This window comes from Stenella coeruleoalba (genome assembly GCF_951394435.1).
Source record: "Stenella coeruleoalba genome assembly, chromosome: 1".
Lineage (NCBI taxonomy): Eukaryota > Metazoa > Chordata > Mammalia > Artiodactyla > Delphinidae > Stenella > Stenella coeruleoalba.
Window position 1 is genome coordinate 42359311 of NC_137169.1, and position 18652 is coordinate 42377962.

The 18652-nt window shown below is 45.8% G+C and overlaps 1 protein-coding gene across 6 annotated transcripts in view; it reads right to left on the reverse strand.

Moving 5' to 3' along the window:
* Window positions 1–2: 2 nt before the first annotated feature.
* Window positions 3–18652, reverse strand: part of TTC39A (tetratricopeptide repeat domain 39A) — a 60989-nt gene continuing 42339 nt past the window's right edge. For all 6 annotated transcript variants that reach the window (XM_079899274.1, XM_079899278.1, XM_079899275.1 and 3 more), the window contains 6 exons: window positions 15946–16037; window positions 13852–13972; window positions 11595–11706; window positions 11060–11174; window positions 10017–10133; window positions 3–9501 (listed from right to left, as the gene is read on the reverse strand). In XM_079899274.1, coding sequence (XP_079755400.1) covers window positions 9378–9501; window positions 10017–10133; window positions 11060–11174; window positions 11595–11706; window positions 13852–13972; window positions 15946–16037 — 681 coding nt within the window. In that variant the 3' untranslated portion in view covers window positions 3–9377. The remainder of the gene's footprint in view (window positions 9502–10016; window positions 10134–11059; window positions 11175–11594; window positions 11707–13851; window positions 13973–15945; window positions 16038–18652) is intronic.

Here is an 18652-nt window from a genome sequence, read left to right on the forward strand (position 1 = left end):
GAACCAGGATTGAGCTGAATGCTTTTTTTTTTTTTAAGGTATTTTGTATTCTTTAATTTTGATCTCCACATACCATGTTAAGAACCATCAGTTTTGGCTTTTACCAAGTTAAATAAAGTTATAATACAGTTGTAAAGGGCTAAAGTTAGAATTGATTACATAAGAATATTCTAATCCTTTCTTTAAAACACACATGTATAAATTTAATTACTTAAAAATTTCTAGGTATATATACTTTTGGGGAAGTATTTTTTATGGCTTGGCATTTAATACCATCTAATCATAAATTTAGAAGCTTGATAGCTTCTAAATTTTCTTAAGCCAAATAATAGGTACAACATATTTGGATTTGGGCAAGATATGTTCAGGCTTGGCTGTAGGATTTGAGATGTCTGGAAAGCCTGACCAGGAAAAAATAAAAGAATCTTACTGTTTTAAATGTAAACCGAACAATTTGAAATACATTCAGATACTTGTAGTTTGGTTCACACAAACCTTTTAAATGCTATGAGTGTTCTTTATAAGACATCTCAGGTATTAGAAGACTCTCCAACTACTTTCGGTTGTTTGTGTAATATAAAACAGAATATAGTGAGCATTGAGGTAACAAATTTTCTGTGAACAAAGCTCCTTCTTAAGGAAGCATGCATTTTAAAAAAGGAATAACAATAAAGGAGTCCAAAGCAGAACTGCCTATGGTCCTGAGACTGAAAATGGCAAACAGGAAAGAAGGTAAGTTTCTTTGGCATAGTTCGGAAATGTAGGCAATTGGTGGCCATGTTTGCTTACAAAGGCATTGGCTAGCAATCAGTTTCTCAGAGTCAGCTGATGACACTTGCATGTTAAACGCATCAGAGCTAATCAGCTAATTTTTTAAGCCTTTAATTTTGAAATTGGTGGACATGAGAAAAGGTGGATTTTGGTTAGTATCTCCTGAAGTAATACTAAATTTACCTACCTGAATTTAAAGATCATCTATTCTTTTACTGGGTATGGAAAAAGTTAGTGAAGATAGTTTGTAACCCCTCCTTCTCTACCCTATCTAGCTCCCCTGTTCTAGTCTTACACTCAACTAGACTTCCCTAAGACACAGGCCTGGTTCAGATGTCCCCATCATGTGAGGCATGGGAATGAGAGCCATCAGCGTCCTATGCAGTCTTATTCTGACTGCATTATATTATTCCTTTTGAGAACATAGCTGAATTCCTTATAATTTCTTCCCCCTTGGTCCCACTTTCTAAGTATTTTGCCATTATTAAATTAAAAAGTGTGGAGTAAAAATGTCCAACTATGAAAATTTCCATCTTTGCATTTAATGTCATTACTGATTGACCCACTGTTAGGTGATTTACCTAAGAGCTACCAAGAAGTGGTCTCTGAAAGAATTTTTTCTCAGTTCTGTATTGTCAGAATAGGTGTTTGCTTATGGCCAGGCAGTGAGTGGTTTAATGCTCATAATTCAGATTTAGAGAGGACTTTAGTTTGTAGTAATTCAAGTGAAACATAAGGGTTTAATGGGAGGAGTAACTGTAAATGCTTGATTACATTATATAAAACACCTTAAAACTACTTTTTCTGAGTGGTTTGAAAGATGTAGTAAGTTCATTTTATATATTTAGAGAAAGTTAGCTGGACTATTTGTTAGTTCTCTCTTCACATAAAGTACTGTTTTTAACTAGAGAAAAATAACATCTTTTTTTTTAAGCTCCTAAGAGTTACATTGTAACACATTAACGTTTATATTAAAATGACATATAGAAGTTAGTAAATGGATGAGGCATATGTATCTGGGGAATATTAATTTAAATATACTTTGTAATCCTTTTTCTGAGAGCCTCTGGTTCTAAAAACAGCAGTGCTGGGTGATTATTTATTCAGCTATTGATTGTCCTGATACAAGTATCCAGACTTTGCTTTTCCATTTATCCTTTGGCTGTTTCCTTGCTCTTTAGCATGGATGAAAATCCAGATGAATCCCTTTACAGCCCATTTCCTGATCCATAAAATTTTTGTTAGAGGCTTCAGTAAAATTTTACAAAAGGAGTTTGGATTTATCTGCACATCTTAATTGTTCACATTGTTCTTGTTTGCCTTATCACGCTAAGCAATGGTCATTAGCCCAGGATAATAACTGGATCCATCTAATTAATGTTACTGATAGACTGAAACCATCTACCATTTCATACATTTTTTATGGAAACTTTAAGAGATACTAACTTTCTTTTACATTTTTGTTTTTTGAGAAAACTAACTGTCCACTGGAAGATGTAGTCATCTTTGGATGCTTTCCACAGCAAGTTTGGTTTTCTCTGCGTATGAATGAAGCAGCATTGTCAGTAAGGTACAGATTTTAGGCATTTAAAACTGATTGTGATCAAAGGATGAGCAGTGCCTGTTTACTTTGAATACATTCTTATCAGTGTGTAACAGCAGTGCTTATCGACTAGATTTCTTCATGCGGAGAAAATGAAGTTGAAAAAGGTAACTGAGGGTTTACTCCAAGAGTCTGGTCATAGTGATGAATGCTTATGAGAAGATGTGGTTGGCTAAGCAAGTGATGGGCCCAGCTTTTCTCTGGGGGGCCATATAATAGTTAATCTAGTCATTCAGGATCCAAAAGCAAGTCTTAGGTGTTGTGTGAATTGGGAAGCCTGGACTGTGCTATCAGATTGGCTTCCAGCACTATCCATACCAGAGGTATGGGGATAAGCTACATTCTGCCAATTCCAGGATCACAGCCTGTCTTCGGCTTTGAGCTAGTGCAGAATAATGATCTTCTTTCCATGACGGTAGCTGAACTCAAGCAGACAGGTAAGTTAATGGCTACAATTTTAGGGTATGCAGTGAAGGGAAGTTGTTTTTCACAAACCATTTGTCCTCATGGCCCTTGACAATCACTGTCCATGATGTTATTTTGATATGAGGAATAATAACCATTCTTCTTTTCAGTAGTGAGATGGGCGCTAATGGCGTTGTCAGGTTGGTCATTTTTGCAAGCCTTGTTCTCAGGATTATTTATTTCTGAAACTTTGCGTTAATGGCATTGAAGATACCTTTGAAGTAAGAGATCATGTTTATGGGTTTGGATTTTTGATAAACTGGGTTGCTGATTTCTCATGAAGAGTAAAGAACAAGAAATGCCAACTCACATTGACTCTTAGAGCCTGATTATCACTTAGCAGCATATTGAAAGTTTTTTTTCCCCGTAAGTGTGGTAGCTGGTGCAGGGAAGAGGAGGTATTTTAATGGCAATTCTCATGAAGCAGAAGCAATTGGTGCTGTTGGCCTTTGGCATGGCACTGGCCTCCCAGCTTCCATGTTTAACCCTGTATAGTACATTCTTCACACAGTTAAAATAGTTTTGAGTAAACTGGATGATGTCTTTCATCTGCGTAGAACTTTTAATTGCTTCCCATTGTGTGAAGAATAAAATCCAAGCTTCTTAATGGAGACAGCAGACTTTCTGCCTCTCTCCTTTCATAGTACTCTACTTTCTAGACTTTTTTGTGTGCTTTCTAAAATGGCAAGCTCTTTCCTGTCTCAGATCTTTTATAGTTCCATCCTGTAGTTCACTTCCCCAGATTGTTTGATGGCTGGTTTCTTACCCTCTGGACCAACAGCCCCTGTTTATTTACTCCATGGCTCTAATTTGTTTACTTTCATGAGAGCAGGACATTTAGGTGCTCAACAGATATTTATTAAGTGAAGGGAAGGAGAAAGCAGGGAGGAAGAGAAGCCCTAAGGAATCTGAGCATTTCTGATGGAGTGGGAGCCACCATCAAGGAGGTTCCCATGGAGAATTGGGGCCTTATAAAGATCGCTGAGGGTTGCAAGGAGAAGGACAAAGGCAAAGCTCTTCCTGAATGGGCAGCTTTCTAATAAGCCTTGTCTCTAACCAGTACTGCCCTCATCCTCCCCTTCACCTGAGAATGTTGGCAGGTCATAGTTCCTGTATGTCAACTTTTGAAAGAAAGGACATATTGGATACATGTTTTTGTCTGCCCAGTACCCCATCTTTTTTAGTAATAACTCCCAACCGAGCATGTAATCCAAGATAGACCCATTGTAGTACCTCACTCCCTTTCCAAGGCAGTGGTTCTCAGGCTTCAGTGTGCATCAGATCCACTTGGAGGACTTGTTCAGGTGGTTCGGCCTCACCCCTGCATCAGGGGGAGGGGGGGCTGATAATTTGCATTTCCAACAAATTCCCTGATATCTAATGCTGATCTGGGGAACCACTGGCCTAAGGGATGGACATTCAAGCCAAGTCAGACTAATCAGAGTCCTTATCTGGGGATTTTTCATACTGGAGGTAGGAAAAGGAGCCCTTTTCTTGTCACAGAGCTGTAAGGACGTAAGGTCTGAACTGCCACACAGAGAAGTCAGTCCAAGAGAATAAATCTAACACAAGAGCAAAGCCAAGAGATAGAGAAGGCCTGATGGATGCACTAGAGCCAGTGATTCAGTCATCCCCTAGGCCAAACTCACCACTGCCTTCCCACAGTATGTGTGGGCCAATACATTTACCTTCTTAATATACTAAGGACTGTGCGAGGCTATTTGCTTAGTTGATTTCTTTTTATTCTCAGCAGTCCTGTGAAGCAGTTGTTGGCCCCATTTTATAGAAGAGTAAACTGATTCTCAAAGCAGAATAATTTGAATTCAGTCTGTACTTTTATCCACTATTATCCCATGTAATTAATATAATTTAAAGTTGCTATTTTTAGTAGATCAGGCTTTTCTCTTATGAATTTGCTTACCACCTCTTTTCCATAGATAGTTGTCTGAAAGTCACCCAAGGGTGACAGATTTCTGGCCCATGGACCACTTTGACCCACAGGTGTGATATGTTTGGCCAGCCAGCACTCTTAGGTGCTTAAACTTAAAATTCTAAGAGTGCCTTCAGCATCGTATGCTTCCTAGTTTGTCAGTGTTCCTACCTCTTATTGCCTTACACCAAACCTCTTCTAGCATATGGTTTGGACTCAAGCCTCAGTCCAGGCCTGAGCCTCTGCATCTGTTCACTACCCATCTCTGGAGTAGCTGACTGGAACTCTACCTATCCAGCTGGGGATTAGATCGTGCCTTTTCCTTCAACATCCTGATGATTTTATGAGCAATATGGTTGCTTAAGGATTGCCTTTGTCCAAGATAGACCCTGTCCCTACCTCATGATGCCAAGTGCCACAGGGGAACCGTGCCACACAGGCATATGCTCCATGTGCTCCACGCCAGGGATTTCTAGTGTTTGAGTTACCAGCCAGTACCTTTTCCATACTTAACAGTGGCCCAAGAGTCAATGTAAGTCAGATCCGACTTTAAGCTGATAATTTGAAAGCTTGACCAGCAGTTCAGGAAAGCATGAGCCTTAGAGTTCAGCTGCCTGACTTCAAATATTTCTGATGCATAATAGCTGTGTGGTCTTAAGGCAAGTTATTTAACCTATGTCTCAGTTTTCTCATCTGTAAAATGGCAATAATAGCTCCACTTCAGATGTAAAGTACTTAGAATCACAACTGGTAAATAGCACTTAATATTAGCTAGTATTATTCGACCGAGGGCATATGGTATCTGGTGTTATGAAGTGTTTGTTCAGGACATGAAGAAAAACAAAACCACCCTATCCAGTCATCTGTGAGGTGTTAGCTGTGATGTGTCTGATTAAACTTGAACGTCAGCTTTTAGAAGTCCATAGTGACCTTCTGTAATTGCATGTCTTACCAAAGTAAGGGCTCTATTATATTTTGTCACTTGAGAGCTGACTAGACAGTAGAAGCAACTCATAGATTGCTTACTTCGAAATGGATTTTTCAGATCCCTAAATGAGGCTCCTTGTTTGTGGACTGACTTACCCTGTTGGACAGTGATGAACTTTGTACCGGATTTCCACAGAGCTGTGCTAATCCAAGAAGAAAGGCAGTTTCCAACCTTGGAAAGCTGCATCTGAGGGCGAGGGTGAGAAGTTCCCATTTGCTGCTTGGTTTTCAGAATCCAGACACCTCTCACTTATTACTGGATTAGTGTGATGGTGCTAAGGACATAAGAAAACTGTTAAAAAGGCACACTGTTGGGCTTTAAATTTGAAGCAGAGAAGAAGACTGTTGTCCACTCCCTATCATCTTAGAAGAGATAAACTTGGGAGTAACTCCAGAGAAAAGTGTCTTTGGATTTTATTCCCTCATCGAATGATTGCAGCACTCAGCAGGCTGGGGCTTTTTAAAATCCTCCTGATGCGCCCTTCAGTTGCTGGGAATCTCCCACCTGGACCTCAGCCTAGTGTTTGGTTGGCGTTGGCCTTTTAGGGTCCTGGCTTTGCTGTCAGGTCGTGGCTTTTTTTGCTGTGAATGACGACAGCTGTCTTGGAAACACTCCCATTCAGACTTGAGAGATAAGGAATAGGGAATCCTGCCAACATATGGGAGAGCTGATAGGGACCAGCACAGTGCTGGAAGCTACCCTGCCAGTCCAAGGCCTGGGACCAGTGAGAGGCAGAGGTAGCCTTTCTGTTGCCAAGAGCCTATTCAGAGCATGTTACACAGTTGCTGCTTCCTAACAACTGAGTTCCTCTGTGTGGCACAGGATTCAGACTTTCCCCAAATGAGGATTATTTGCTCTCTGGGTGTCCTGGGAGGAAGGCTATCATCACTTCTGGTAAGCAGCCTGGTGGCACAAGGCTTTGACAAAAGGTAGGAAGGTATATATCTGTTTCCTCTTTTTGGAGATGAAAGCCCAGAAACAGACTGAATCAGAACTGTTGACAGCAGCAAAGAGCCTTAATCTAGTCCAAATTACTAATTTTTAGAGGGTCCATGACTTTCCCAAGGTCACTCTGAAAGGCAGTAGCAAAACAAGGACTAGAATTCAGGTCTCCTTATTTCTAGGCCAAGACTCTCCTCACCTGATCAGGTGCCTCTCCAGGGCAGATGTGCTGGAAAGGTCTGCAGTGTTAGAGAAGCAGTGACCAGAAACGGCTCAAGACGCAATGAGAAGCCCATGACAGAATTTTCACCTTCAGAGGCCTCTGCACAAGGATATGGTGGTGTCAGACACCCAGCATTTTCACCTTCACATACATTTTTTGTTTGTTTTTGGCCACGCCACTCGGCTTGCGGGATCTTAGTTCCCCCACCAGGGACTGAATCTGCGCCACGGCAGTAAAAGCACTGAGTCCTAACCACTGGACCACCAGGGAACTCCCTCACATACATGTTTTTGATGGACTAACTCAAGCTGCAGGTAGGAATAAAGGAGACAGAACTCATAGCCAGACTGCAGCCAGAGGTAAAGGTGACAGAGGCTAATTAATGAAGCCCAGCAGGAAATAGCAACAACTAGGAAACCATCCTGGCATAAAAATTTAAAAATAAAAGCACCTAAAAAAAAAAAAAAAAAAAAAAAAAGCACCTAAGATGAACATTGAGATCAAAGTGTTTTGCAAACGGCAGTTTTGCGAATTATATGTTTGGTATCCTGTGACCGGCGCTGCTTTTATACTGTAATAGGTAGCATTCTAATATGTGAGGCAACAGGCCACCTTCATTCAGCAGCCTGGCTCTAGTTCACCCCTTTCACCTGCCCTGTCCAACAACCTGGAAGTAGGCTGGGCTCCCAGCATTCAGGCTGTGGAGGAGAGAGAGCTTGCAAAGGACTTGCCCTCTGTGGAAAGCACTCTTTTGTCTAGTTCTAACAAAATAAATAAGGAGTCTTCCTTTCATAGCATTTCTGCTGTGACAGTACAGTTAAGTGCAAAAGAGGACCTTGGATGAGGGTTTTCGGCTTTGCTTTCCTAATGAGAATATGCTTTACCTAAAACCCATAACTTCATTCAGCATCAGCCGCAGGAAGCTTGGTTGTATATTAATAGATTAAACCACCTAGCTTCTGGCAAATGCTCAGAAGTGTTTGCTAAATACAGCAGGCTGGAAGACTGGAAAAGTTGTCTTGTGGTTCTTCCTTTACAGAAACTGCATTCAGTGTTTGAGGAGTCACCTTTTCACAGATGAATATTTTTACCAGGAAAATGGTTAAGTTGAAGTATGCTGCTGTTAGAGTGTGAATGGTAAAACTTGGTGTTTGTTGGTCACTGAACTTGAGTCCTCACTTTAACAGTCCCACTGGGTGCAGATTCAGATGCTTTTAGGCGCCAGAAAGATTGTAAGTGTTGAAAAGAGCCTCTACTCAGCTCCAACTGATTGTTGCCTTGTGGGAATGAGGCCCAATATTGCCAGATTATTAAAATAAGATGCCAGAAACCAGATTTATTTGTGAAATCTCCCCATTTTAAAATGTTAGTAACTTATTCTAAAAATTTTAAAACATCATGTTGGCTAAATAAAACATGCCTGAGCCATATGACTTCTGATTCAAACTTTCTGCCCAGCCTAAGAATTCAAGCAACAACATATTTTACTGAAATAGATGTTGCATGATCTCTTAAAGTGTATAAGTTTTATTACTTAAATATATCTTTTCTCTTAACTGAAAAATCTGAAACACACAAACAGGCCAAGAATAACCATTCTGTTTCTAAGAAAAACGCTGTCGGTAAATAAGTGTACCTCGAAGGGAAATACAGAAGATTTTTATGTTTCATAAATCATTCCCAGTGGTTTCAATTTGGCATATAGCAGACTGGTGTCTGAGAAACTTTACCTGCCAAACTTCTTGGCTTTGGCACAGAAAGGGCCACAGGGCTCCCCCTTCCTTCAGGCCTCGGTATCGCTATTCCTTAGTGGCGAAGATTGATTTTTTTTTTTTTTCTACAGATGGACTCAAAATTATCTCACTAAAAAGATGTGTTTGATTTTTTTTTAAATTGGAAAGTTGTTACAAAGGGAGTGTAAGAAGGAAGGTAGTGGGAGTGTGTGAAACCTCTATGTCCAACCCCCAGAAACCTCAAAGCCTGCAGTGCAGATCCTCCTTTGGGTCCTTCCAGCCCTGGAAGCTGAGACCTCGCTCAAGTCTGAAAAGCACTTTGGCCCTTGGCATCATAGATTTGCCTCCACATCAGTAGGGGTTAAAACAGTGATTTACAGGTGGTTGGTTGGTAGTTTTTTCCAAAGCTTTGATCCCATCAATGTATTTCTAAGGAAAATGTAAACTGTTTATACATTCTCTTAAACATCACAGTGAAAAACAAGTACCCGTATATGTGATAGGGCAGGCAGAGGGCTCCAGCAACTCTGTCCTTGGCAAAGGCCCTTGGCCACACTGGTGAAAATGCCAGCTTCGCTTCTGCACAGATACCTATGTCGTGTCATCGCACTGGAGCACTGGTGGACCCCAACGGCAGGGCAGGGGGAGGGGATCTTTTTGAAATGTTTCCAGGAGCTCTGTCCAGCTGACTCTGTCTTCCAGCCTGGGAATGCTGCACAAAACTACAAGGGCATTGATGAAACCATGGATCTGTTGCCATTCTCTAGGGAAGACTTGGCTTGGAGTGTGGCTGCCTGGATTCGAAAATGTGTCCTTGATTCCATGGAATAATTCTTATAATTTTGCCTGGAAGAAGCCAGAGAATCAGACACATGAGGCTGCTCCAGGAAGTGCTTTTCCTTTAGTCTGAACTGTGGGAGCCCACTAGCCAAGCAGTATTTTTAGAGGCTTAGATCCCTACCTCTGTCTAAAGAAAGAGTTGGGCCCTGACTAATAGAGATTACCTGTTACCATGCCCTCTGGTGCCACTGTTGGTCCCTGAGCTTGAAGGAGTGGTTTCAAGAGGTAGATCCAAGGGCTGGAAGGCAGGAGACCTGCACCTTCACACCAGCCCTGCAGCTGGCTTGTGGTGTGACCCTCAGTCCCTGATGCTGGGATATCAATTCCTCATTGGTAAATTGAGGAAGAGACCTCCCCTATGCCAGGTGAGAGCTGGGTTCCCCAGGGACATGGGCCCAGCCTCTGGGCTGCCTATACTGCCTCTGCCTGCACCCTCCTCCCTCACTGCTGCCTGGCCTCTTCTGCCCATACCCTGCACTCCATGGGGAACAAAGGACAGACCAAGGGCAATCATGCCTTACTTGGCAGTTTCCAAGAGTTTGACAGCCTCTTCATTTCTGCCTTGCTCCATAAACAGCAGGGCCAGCTCCAGCAGGGCATTTGGGATCAAGTAGTGGTCATATTTAATCCTCTTTTCACTGCAGGACAGAGGAAAACATGGCTTACAGGCTCTGCTCTTGAGACATCCTTCAGGCACGTCCTTCAGACTCCTCCTGAGCCTCTCCCCAATGGCAGGATCCAACTCATGGTCTTGTGGGGTTTTCTGATCTGAATTCCAGTTTAGGAGGGTTCCCACTACCTAGCCCTAGAAAGGCTTAAGATTCCACAGCAAAGCCTTCCGATCCTCTGCACCTGGGGCCCCAAGTCCCTGACAACCTATGGCTCATGTCATGTCCTTAGTTAGCCCACCCCTACCTCAGTCCCCAACTCCCCCTTTATTTCATCTGCAACCCTTTCCCTCTACAACCTCACCCAGGCAGGGAAGGACCTGACCACTGTCACCCAACCTCAGGTGTCTTTCCTGTGTCCAGGCATTTGCACATGCTCTACCTACTCCACTTAAAACTCCTCCTTCCTTGCTTTCTCTGCCTGGTAAACTTCCCAATTTAAGTGGCATCCCTGGAAAGCCTTTCCTGGTATCTAGCATTATTAGGTTTAGGTCCCTCCTCCTGGCACCTGCTGTCCTCTGCTTTCCTCTAGCACAGCCCTCACCATACCAGATTGAGTTGCCTGTAGCTGTCTGTCTCTCTAACATCTGCACTCCCCAAGGGCAGAGTTGATAAATTACAAACTCCAGGGGGCACCATTCACACGAAACTCATTACGGATGGCCTCCTGTAGTTGGGCAATCTGGTGGCCCTAGAGGACAACGTGGGAATGATCTGTGCCCAGCAAGGGTCCTGGCACAGGATAGACACTAGTACATGTGGAGCGAGTAGGGGTAGTCCAGAGTCAGGCACTGTGCATGTGTGCATGAGGAAAGAGAAGCCCAGAAAATGCTGCCCTGGAGCCACGGGCCCAGCAGCAGGCCATCTGGAGTGGGAGTGGCCACAGAGGCACTTACTTGGCAGAGATGCTCCTGAAATTCTCCTCGGCCTCCTGGACACGGCCCAGATATTTCAGACACAGGCCTTTCAGCAGCTTCACCAAGCACTCATCATCCACTGAGTACTCATTCTCTGAGAATAGGGGAGTGAGGGAAGACGACAGGTTTGTTCATTTTTTCAGCAGTTACTCATGGAGCCCCTACTCTGTGCTGGGCCCTGGGGAGACAGAGGCGGCTCACACATGGTCCCCATCCTCAGGGAGCTCACATCTGGGGAGGAAAGACAGATACTGAGACGATGACAATACAGTGATACCAGGACTGATTGAAGGAAGCCCGGGGGTTGTGGGAGCCCAGAAGAGGCCCTGACCCTACCTGGGGGACAAGGGACAGCTTCTTGGAGGAGCTGCCACTGAAGCTCAGTCTGGAAAGGCAAAGGACAATTACCAGGGTAGAGAAGTGAGGAAGGACATTTTTGGTAGAGGGAATCTTCAACTGTAAAGACCTGTGGTCTGACCCAGCCTGGCAGGTTCAAGGGCCTGGGGGTAGTCACCTGGGCCCTTTTCCAGCAACTCTTCAGTCTTGGTGATAATCTCAAGTATCCCGTCTGTGAGTTCCGGCTGCTTCCCAATCACAGCGTAGCCATTCCAAATGTACATCATTTCCTGGGGGCAGGGGAGCAAGTCAGTCCCAGCTTTCCTCCCCATTGGGGCCTCAAGTTTCCCCATCTGTAAAATGGGTAGCTCAGATCAGAGTATCACCAAAGGCCCTTCTAACTCTAGAAGTCTCAGCCCAGCCTTTAAAGCTGTGGACTTGAGGGAGTTATGGGGAGTCTTATCTCTTACTATTGAGATCTCCCCTTACCCCAGTGAGAATTTAAGATGGACCCATATTCTCACTCTTCTGCTCACAGCTGCTGATAGTTTTCAGTTACTTTTCTGCTCATGGCTTCCTGGGGCACTACTCTGCTCTCTCCCAATCTCTCTGTGCCCACACTCTTCCCATTCTTTGAGGACCAGGTCATGCCCCACACTCTCCAGGGAGTCCTCCTCCTTGCTCCAGCTAATAGGGCCTCCTATATTGGAGGAACCATAATTTACATAAGCACTTCAGGAGCTTAAGACCATGTTACCTTCTCTCCTATTTTGCCAAGGCACTGAGCGTGAGTATCCATCTATGAAACATACCTGATGCCTTTTTTTGCCTTAACTGCCAGGAAGTTCAGAATACTAAATCAAATTTTCATTCTAGTAATTGTGTTAGCTTAGATTAGCATTTCCTAAACTATCAAACCAGGCAATGGATGTGAAAGTGACTTGTATACATAAAGTTCTAGAAAGACTTTTGTTATGGCTTTTGTTATGTTCCAGGGAGGGATTTTAAGTTTAGACAAGGTTTTATCAAGTTGTTATATGGTCTCAAGTTAGCAAGTGTTCCATTAAAAGATTGTTCTGTGGCCAAATAAGTTAGGGAAAAACTGCATCTTCAAGCTTCTCCTTGGAGACCTACCATGCAGATTAGCATATAAAGGCTCCAAGAAGGTCTACGGTATATAAACTTTGTTCAGGCCAGTCTTTCCCAAATGTATTTAATCACAGAAATCATTTTATGCACAAATAGCATTTTTCAGATTATAGTTTTGGAAATTCTCCCCTAAATTTCTCGTATAGTTGCTTCCCCTGCCCCCATTTGATAATTGCTTTGTTGTATATTTTAACCTGTAAAATAGCTCAGATTTTATTTAAAGATATTCAGGGTATAAGCTCTAAATAAATTCTACATAAATATTGAACTTTTTGATTTCTAAAGTGTTTAACATGTTTTATCAGCTGATTCTCATAACTGCCCTATGAAATGGGCAAGGAATATATTATTATTTACATTAAGGGAAAGGGGGCCCTACACAGGGTCACACAATTAGTGAATAGCAGAGCCAGGTCTCTGAAGCAGCACCCTTTCTACCTTTCTGGCTGCCTTATTATTTGAATAACAAGGACTCTTAACAAACTAGAAACTTCTCTGATGCCTGCTCAAATCATGCATGGAATTAGCTTCAAAACCATGGTTCAGAATATGGGCTCTGGAACCAGACTACCTGGGTTCAAATTCTGGCTAACTCACTAGCTATGGGACTTGGACAAGTTATTTCATTTTTCTACTTACATCTTATCTACTTAGTAGATATTTTATCTTCCTCCTTATCTATTAGGCCTTATTATCCCCTTCTGTAAAATGGAGATGCCACCAGCACCTACTAAGAGGGTTGTTGTGAGGATCAAATGAGGCCATAGGCAATGGGTATAAGGAGCCTTGAACACAGCAAGTGCCCAATAACAATGCCAGCAATTGCTGTTATTTCAGAGTTGACTGTAATATAACATGGTCCCAGCCTCAGAAAATCTTGGTCCAGTGAGGGCGGGACAGTGTAAACAACAATTCTAATCGTGTGACAAGACAGAAACAGGGTGGAAACACAAACAGCCAAGGGATGCCTCTGCCTGGGAACAGGGGTGTGGGGCTGTCTGGGGGGGCTGCTCTTTCTGCCTTGAGGTGCCTGCAGCCGACTCACCTGTCTCTCCACCCCCATCCCTAGTAGACCAGTGCTTTCTCAGAGGTTGAGGCAGGCTCCAGCTCATCTGTGTCCCCCACCCAGTACCAGGTGAATTGTAAAATCCTCTCTAGGCCCCTGAGGCATGAGGTCTTCTTCCCTCATCCACTTCCCCCGGGGCCAGTGGCTATATCCCTGGCTCTCAGCTCATCCCCACAATCCCAAACTGGAGTTCAGAGCCAGTCAAGGCCCTCCTACCCACCAGAGCAGGGATGGGCAATGAGATGGGTTTGGAGGAGAGGTAGCGTCTGGACTTCCGGATGGCAAACTTCTCTGTGGGTAGAGATTTCCCAGCAATCTTGAGTTTCAGGCCCGGCACAGCTCTGTGGAAGAGATGAGGAGGGTGGGGAGAGGGCGAGAAAGTGCTAGAAAGGACAGAGTCCCCAGCCTCTGCTTGGCCCCTCTCTGGGCCTCAGTTTCCCCATGTATATGATGAGAGTGTTGGACTCATAGCCTGTGGCTATGGCCTTATTTCACAGGCCCTGCCCCAAGACCCGAGCACTTCCTAGGGCTAGGCAAGGGGCTCCGCAGCAGCAGCAGCAGCAGCAGCAGCAGCAGCAGCAGGCAGAGGTGAGAATGTACACAAACCCCCCAGGCCTGCTCTGCCTTTTAGTCGTCCCTCTCTACTCCCAGCCCCCATTTCCTAAGGGCCCAGTGGAAGTCTGACTCTACTTTCACAGAGGAGATTAAAACTCATAAAGGGAAGGACCTGCCCAAGACCACACAGCACAAACCTTTCATTAACTTTGGCCACGTGAGTTGTGGCCTCCTCAGCTGTTCCCAAGGGTACGGTAAAATGTGGTATGCAGCTGGGCAAGCCTCCACATCTGGGGCCTCACCCACCCAGCTCCGCCTTACCCTCCATCCCTGCCATAATCATGGGGGTATGGCTGTGACCTTCAGAACCTGAGCTGTCCAGGCCCAGCAAACAGCTGGACCTAGTTGTGAGGTCCCCCACCAAACACCTCCCCTGCTTATTCACTGTGGAACCTCTTCTGGGCCTGCTTTCTCATCCCTAAAATGGAGACAATGATATGAAAGGGAGAAGTTGTTACCCCCAAATATGCTTCTTAGGCATAAAGATTATTTTAGGCTGATTCTTTTTAAGAAACAGCAGACACACAAAAAGCTCTGAAAACCTAGTAGAAGTTACCTTTTTGTACGAGACATTTACATTTATAAGGGAAATCTCCATTTGTAAGGTTATCTCTCTCTGTACCAGGAAGAGGAGGATAACTAAATCTCTAGAAACTTATCAGTGGAGAAGGCAGAGACTTAAATCTGCGTAACCACCACATACCCTCTTTTACCTGAAAACCTCCCGCAACTGGCTCCCTATGCCCCCAGATCTTTTGTCCTTTAGCTGGAGATGGCACTTAAGGTAATGGCTCGGGCCATTTCAGAGAGTTAGCTCAGTCTTCCTGAGTCTCTCCCACGTATGCAGGAGTTAGTAAACTTCTGTTTGCTTTTCTCCTGTTAATCTTATTATGAGGGTCTCAGCCAAGAACCTAGAAGGATGGAGAAAAAATTACTCTTCCTCCCCCACAGATTCCTACCCTCACAGATCTTCTAGAAGAGTTACATAAGATGGAGACACAGAGTTACTCAGTAAATGATAAACACTCTGTGACTGTGACAGCCCAGGAAGCTAGGGTTACCTAGCATGTTGCATGTTGGGGCCAACCCTCACCATGACTGGAGGAAAGCCCTAGGCTCCATCCTCAGCCTGCCATGGCTGAGCCCTGCTCTAGGCCCTTTGCAGAAGGCAAACACAGTAGTGCAGATAAGAATAAAAACAGCCGCCATTTATTGGCTCCAGGCCCTACCCCAGGCTCTTTAAATCTGTCCTCTTTGATTCGCAGAACGACACTGCAGAGGCAGAGGTTGTTATTCCCATTTTACAGATCCTGAAATTGTCCAAGGTGACACAGCTAACAAATGGCAGAGGCTAGGTTTTATCCTGTTTATGTGATTCCAACTCTGCTTTTCTGAGTGGATCAGGTTAACTCAGCAGAAGGAACCTCTCTGGACCTCAGTGTCCACATCTGTCCTACTCTCCAGGTGAAAGAGGTTCAGTGGAAAGAATGTTGACAAAACCACTTTTGTGAAAGAAAACCTCTGAATGGATTCAAAGGGCTCTCACCAGCGGCAGCAGGAGGCCCCCGGCTATGGGAGGGAAGGACAGGCACGTGGGGTGACTGTGGGGGAGTGTCAGGGAGACGACAACTCCACCACCTCCCTCAGCTCAGGCTGGCTGTGGGCAGGGCCTACGACGGGTTGCAACGGTCGGGCCCACCTGAACAGCTCCACTTCGTCATCCCCGAATGGCTTGTAGTCCTCCTTCCCAAACATGCTGAGGTAGGCAGCCTTCATGTAGATGTAGGTGGCCTGTGTGAGGCAGAGCAACAGTCAGGTGTGAGCAGCCTGCCCTCCAATCGCAGTCCTGAACTGGCACCAGTACCTTACTGGAACCTCACTGTGGCCCAGCATAGTAGCTGACATTATATTATCCCCAAGCCCCAGGGGGAGAAACTGGGCGAGGAAGCCGAAGCAGCTTGAGGAGTTGAGCTAGGAGTTAAATCCACGATGGGCCATGTCTAAGCAGCTGCCCTCTCCACTCTGAAGTAGCAGGGCAGCCTCAAGCAACTAGAGGATGCACGGGGTGGTGCTGAGGATAGGATGGAGACACAAAGACGCGGCAGCACGGGCTGCAGGGAAGCAGCCACTTCAGACTGGGCCCTTGAACGCCGAGGGGAAGATTCACAGAGACAGAAAAAGGACCTTCCAGGCAAGGGGAACAGCCTGATCAAAGCCAGGGAGGGCAGAGATGTGTGTACGTAGGACACAAATCACTAGCATAAAGCATGGGATGTATACAAGAAGAGGTGTGAGGCCAGAAGAATAAACAGGGCCCTGGGTCAGGGCTCAGCTCAGGGCCCCTTGGTGAAACTGCCTTGCTGTGTGCCAGGCACTCTACATATATCACCTCACTTGATCCCAAAGACAATGCCAGAAAGGAATCTGTACCCCACCTCTACTTCCTGGGACAGCAGAGCTGCTAGGAGCAGAGCTGGGAGTGACCCCAGGTTTGTGTGGCTTCAAGGGTCTGCCCACTGGATCCACAGCTGCCACTGACAGCTGCCACAACCACCCCCCCACCCCCGGCCAAAGATCCATCCCCGAAAGCCGCTCCCCTTTGCCTGAAGTCCAGTGCCAGGGGAGCCTGGCTCTGTGCTGCCCTCCAGTGGCCAAGTCGTGAACCACAGCTCCTGCCACCTGGGGCAGCTACCCAGCAAACAAGTGTAGCGGATGGAGGAGGAAACGGAGCAGGACATCCTGGAGTCTAGTCTTAGGAGAGAGAAGGTGGGAAGCAACCTCCACCTGGGAGCCCCACCCATGCTGAAGCCCAGGGCTACTCCCAGTTCCAGTCTGCCCTCAGCACCGCAGTCTGCCCTTCACAACATGAGGAAAAGCTGGTCTTTGTGGGATGTGCTGAGAAGAAGCTCCCCTCTGTGAAATCTGTTCCCCATCCCATCTGTAACCTCCCAGTGTCATCTGTGCCTTCTCCCTCTCCCCGGCCCTGGTAGTGAGCCACCAAGCCCTCATGATTTTACCTCCCATATAGCTCCGAAATCCCACTGGCCTTGCCCTAGCCCTCACCTCAATTATTGAACCAGCCTCCACAGCATCTCCCTGCTCCGGGCCACCAGGGATGTCTTTCTGCTGTCCTAGTTCACATGGTTTCCTAACTGATCTGCTCCCCTCCTGGCCCTGCAAGCCATTTTCCACACCACCTGCCACTCTGACCTTTTAGAAGCAGATCACATCAGTCCCTCCTAGACATCGTCTCACGGTATCCCATCGCACTTAGGAGAACATCCAAATGCCCTGTCATGGCCTGCGAGACCCTGTGCGGTCCGCCCCGTTTCCTCTCCAGTTCCCCTCCACTGTTGCCCCCTCACTCGTATCACTCTAGCCACACTGGCCTCCGGGCTGCTTCCAGAACACATCAACTCACGGCTTCAGCTTCCTCCCCCTCTTGCCCTAATATCTACCAACGCCCTCTGCCTGGACTGTTCTTCACGGAGATGTCCACATGGCTTGCTCCTTCACTTCATTCTGGTGTCTTCTCATAAAGACCTCCCCTGACCACACTGTTCATCACGCCCTGCGCCCGTACCTTACCCGATTTTTCTTCATCGCACTTGCTGGAACCTGACGTTATCTTACACTGTACATCATCTATTTGTGTGTTTCTTGTCTCTCTCTCTTCCCACTAGAACATGAGCCTTGAGGGGACCTTTGCTTGGTTCATTTGTGTATGTCCTGCCCTAGAACAGGACCTGGCGTGTGAGCGTGCCCAGCGACTGCAGGAGGGATTTCTTAAAAGCACAAATCTAAGCCACAAACATGGGCTCCCCCACTGTCAGACTGAAGCCCAAACAGCCACTCAGGGCCCTTGTGACCTGCTTTTCTGGCTCCTCCTCTTCTGGCCACTCTTCCCCATCACTCCTGGAACTCACCTCAGGCCTTTGCCTGTGCTGTCCCTCTGCCTGGGATGCCATTGTCCTTTCTCTGCCAGGCTCGTCTGCTGGCTTCCTCTAAGAGCCTTCTCCTACTCCCCCTGGACAGCGCACCCTCACTGAGTCCACAGGAATTAGGATGGACGCAGTGACCTAGAGTTGTGAGACCCATGGACATCCAAGTTACCAGGGGATGTTATGGGGCCACACTGACGGAAAACTGCAGTCACCTTCCCTGATGGGACTCCTGTCTCCCAGAGTTATCTGTTTGCCTATTGAGTCCACATATTTATTTTGCTGGATTATTCTACCAGGCTCTGTGATATCAGACAGTCCTTGTCCTCAAGAAGCTTACAGCGAGTGGCTTAGAGGGGGACGGTCCCTCCACAGTCCCTCTGCACTCCCACCCACAAACCCTACGCCCCTGCAGTTCTCTCGGTTTGGGGAGAGAACTTCCACTTTCTCCCCTCTGCCACCCTA